Genomic DNA, 3,333 nt, shown 5'->3' with positions numbered 1-3,333 from the left:
CCTGTGTCCATAAGACACACAGCATGCCTTGGCTCCACCCCTCACTGCTTATGTTTAACAGTGAGGCTGGAGAGCCGCTGCTGTTGTGCACATTGCTGGCTCTAGATGGGGCTTGGGTAAGTGTTGGGATGCTGCACAAAGGTTTTTACCTTCATGCATAAAAACCTTAGCCTTTACATCCACTTTAAGCCTCCCCTGGCTTACGAGTGATTCCCATTATTGAAGGGGCATGGATATGGGAGAACTACTACAAAGTATTTCTGGGGCTTGCTTTGCAAGAACTGCCATCTAGATAGAGAGATATCTTATCTATCTTATCTATCTATATCTATCTTATCTATCTTATCTATCTTATCTATCTTATCTATCTTATCTATCTTATCTATCTTATCTATCTTATCTATCTTATCTATCTTATCTACTTATCTATCTTATCTATCTTATCTATCTTATCTATCTTATCTATCTTATCTATCTTATCTATCTTATCTAATCTTATCTATCTTATCTATCTTATCTATCTTATCTATCTTATCTATCTTTAACATTTGAAAATGTGCACTGTTTTAGAAGCCAGATGCTGATGAATGGGGGAATGGAACAAATGCTATGGAATATGCCCTGAAACTGGAGAAAAGTGTAAACAAGGCATTGCTGGAACTCCATAAGATCGCCACAGAACACGCTGACCCTCATGTAAGTTGGAAGTTCTTCTGTCCTATGTTTCTTGAGACAGGAAGTGAAGGAACCTCCCCAGAGTGATGCTTTCCCTCACAAAGAAATTTGTCAAACTGAAGGATCCTCAAACCTCCCCCTCCAGTTTAAATGTTACTTTCTGTCCTGACCATGGTCACCATGACAAAACAGGGGAAATCCTGCACAGCTGTCACCAGAACAAGTGTGCCCATTTGGAAGACTTAAATTTTGTCCTGCCATCAACCCTTTTCACAAAGGTGCAAAAAATATAATTCCCCCCCCCCCCCCCCCCCCATGCATTTTGGCGATGTCACCAGCATAAATGAACGTATCTGCCACACTTGTTCTAGACTAGTGACCTGAAGCTATTAACATGCCAGCTAGGAAACTAACAGGCTACCTTTGACAGCTTACAGCTCTGCAAATGCTAGAGTTGGTTAGGAAGGGTAAAGACTAGATGACCAGTCTGTTCTGTTTTATGACAGATGTGTGACTTCTTGGAGTCTGAACTCTTGGAGAAGGAGGTGAAACTGATAAAGAAGTTGGGAGATCACCTTACAAACCTGAGACGTGTGAAGGCGGCAGAGAATGGCTTGGGAGAATACCTCTTTGATAAGTTAACCCTGGGAGAGGACAGTGACTGAGCTTCCCACTCCTAATGGCTGGCAGATGTTCTAATTCAATCTGTGCTATACAAATTTAAAGGGATGATGTTTGGGGGGGGTGAATGATTGCATGCTCTGAAACATGAATAAAACATACTAGCATCAATGTCTTGTGTGGTTTACATAATTTGAGATGCTGATATGGCCTTTGGCCTATTCACACTAGTGTGCTCAAGCATTGCCAAAATTCTGGTCCATTGTGGTACTTGGGTGGCGCATCCAAATTGGTTGCCTCAATGTGTAAGTGTCATACACTGGCATAATATGGACCCTTCCATGAGCACCACAAATGCTCGGGTGTTGACCAAGCATCAACACCTCCCAGCCAGTTACCTCTCCACCTTGTGTCATGGTTGATGGACTTGCTGGTCATCCTGGCGTGAGGGGGGTGCAGGTATGTGCTTGAGCGCTTGTTATAATGCCTGCAGTGTCGGGGTGATATCGCCTCCGGCGGGGGGTGTGCACTTAACCTTGAGCCGGAAGGGTCGCACAGGCGGCCGGGGGCTCCAGAGGCAGGACCATCCTTTTCACGGCGGGAGTTTGTCAGAGGCCATCCTGGCGTTGCAAACATCAGCCATCCTAAGTGAGGTTCCTGCTTGGTGGTTGGAGGGAGGAGGCACCTGGGACCTGGAGGCTGGTGGTTCTGTGTGCTCTCCAGGGGGATCCCTACTAGTCCAGCTGGTGGAGTGGGCGAAGGTCCCAGGGCAGGCACTGATCGGAGTTGTTTTCCTCATCGAAGCCAAAAAACTACAAACTAGACTGCTCCAACGCAGAATACTCCCCCACGGGGTCTAAAGAGAGCCTTCAGACGGGCTAGAGAGAAAACCCAGACAGTCTACATTTTTGACAAACAACTGAAAGGGCCTAATACTGCTCAACAGACACAAACTAGGATATATTACCACTTTCAGTAAAGAACATAAAGCCCTCAGGAGAATCCTACAGAAACACTGGCATATTCTCCATATTGAACCAGTTTATTACAAAAGGACCCTCTCATTACATTTAAACGCACCAGCTCCTTGAGGGACAGACTAGTAACCAGCGAATACACTGGTGAGTTCAGAGGGGATCCGTGTAAACGTTTAGGTACTTTTATGTGTGGGATGCTCAAAGTGCCAATTCATAAACCCCATCAGATACCATTCTACCTAATGGGAAGAAATACAAGACCCTCCCACTTTGCAAATTGCTGCACTAATGGGGTGGTCTATTTGCTGACATACCCTTGTGGCTGTTTCTATGTAGGTAAAATGAAACTGGAATTGAGTACCAGAATGGGCAGGCACATTAAAAGCATGCAGACCTGCAACCCTGACCTACCCTTGGGCAGACATGCACCAGGGTAATTTTCCTAGAATTAAATTCTTGGTACTTGACTGGGTACACCCGAACAGAGGGGGTGACTGGGACAAGATCCTGCTGCAAAAAGAGACCAGATGGATAGTGGCCTTACAAGCCACTTTACCACCTGGCCTCAACGACTATATTAGTTATCGTCCGTTCCTGGAGGGAGTTCACATCAGGCACCTGGGAGGGCTTGGGATAACTAGATGGTTTTTATACACACAATGTGCTTCCTCCCCTCGGCTCACAATTGTGGCTCCGCTCCCTGTGGTGGGCAGATATGTACAATACTTCCTACTATATCTGCCCATCACAGCTATCCCCTCTTTACACATCCCCTGGGATTTGAGTGATGAGCTATCCAGATTTTGAACTGGACGACCCACGAAGCTTGACCTATAGGAGTCCTCTCCTATTCTGACACGCTACATAATACATTTGTACCATTATGTTCTGTTTTACACCTGCAACCTCATTATCTGTCTACACTGACTTATTGTATGATAACTGTGCATTTTCCTGGATATACTCAGTGGGACAGTGACTTATTTTTACAACAATACCTTTTCAGATTTGTCAGGTGTACATCTTTATTTGGCACATTTACCATGGTGAACGACTTTAG

General features: G+C 45.0%; 1 protein-coding gene across 1 annotated transcript in view; it reads left to right on the top strand.

Annotated features, from left to right (window-relative positions):
- The window catches only part of LOC141110973 (ferritin light chain, oocyte isoform-like), a gene marked incomplete in the record, with an annotated part of 2,809 nt that extends 1,342 nt beyond the window's left edge, over positions 1–1,467 (top strand). Inside the window, 1 exon segment of the mRNA XM_073602837.1 lies at positions 1,182–1,467. Within this exon segment, the coding sequence (XP_073458938.1) occupies positions 1,182–1,340 (159 nt within the window).
- Between the last annotated feature and the right edge of the window lie 1,866 nt (positions 1,468–3,333).

Source organism: Aquarana catesbeiana, linkage group LG10 (genome assembly GCF_042186555.1).
Source record: "Aquarana catesbeiana isolate 2022-GZ linkage group LG10, ASM4218655v1, whole genome shotgun sequence".
In the NCBI taxonomy this organism is placed as follows: domain Eukaryota; kingdom Metazoa; phylum Chordata; class Amphibia; order Anura; family Ranidae; genus Aquarana; species Aquarana catesbeiana.
Note: the sequence above shows the minus strand (reverse complement) of the source record. Positions and strands in the feature narration are given on the sequence as shown.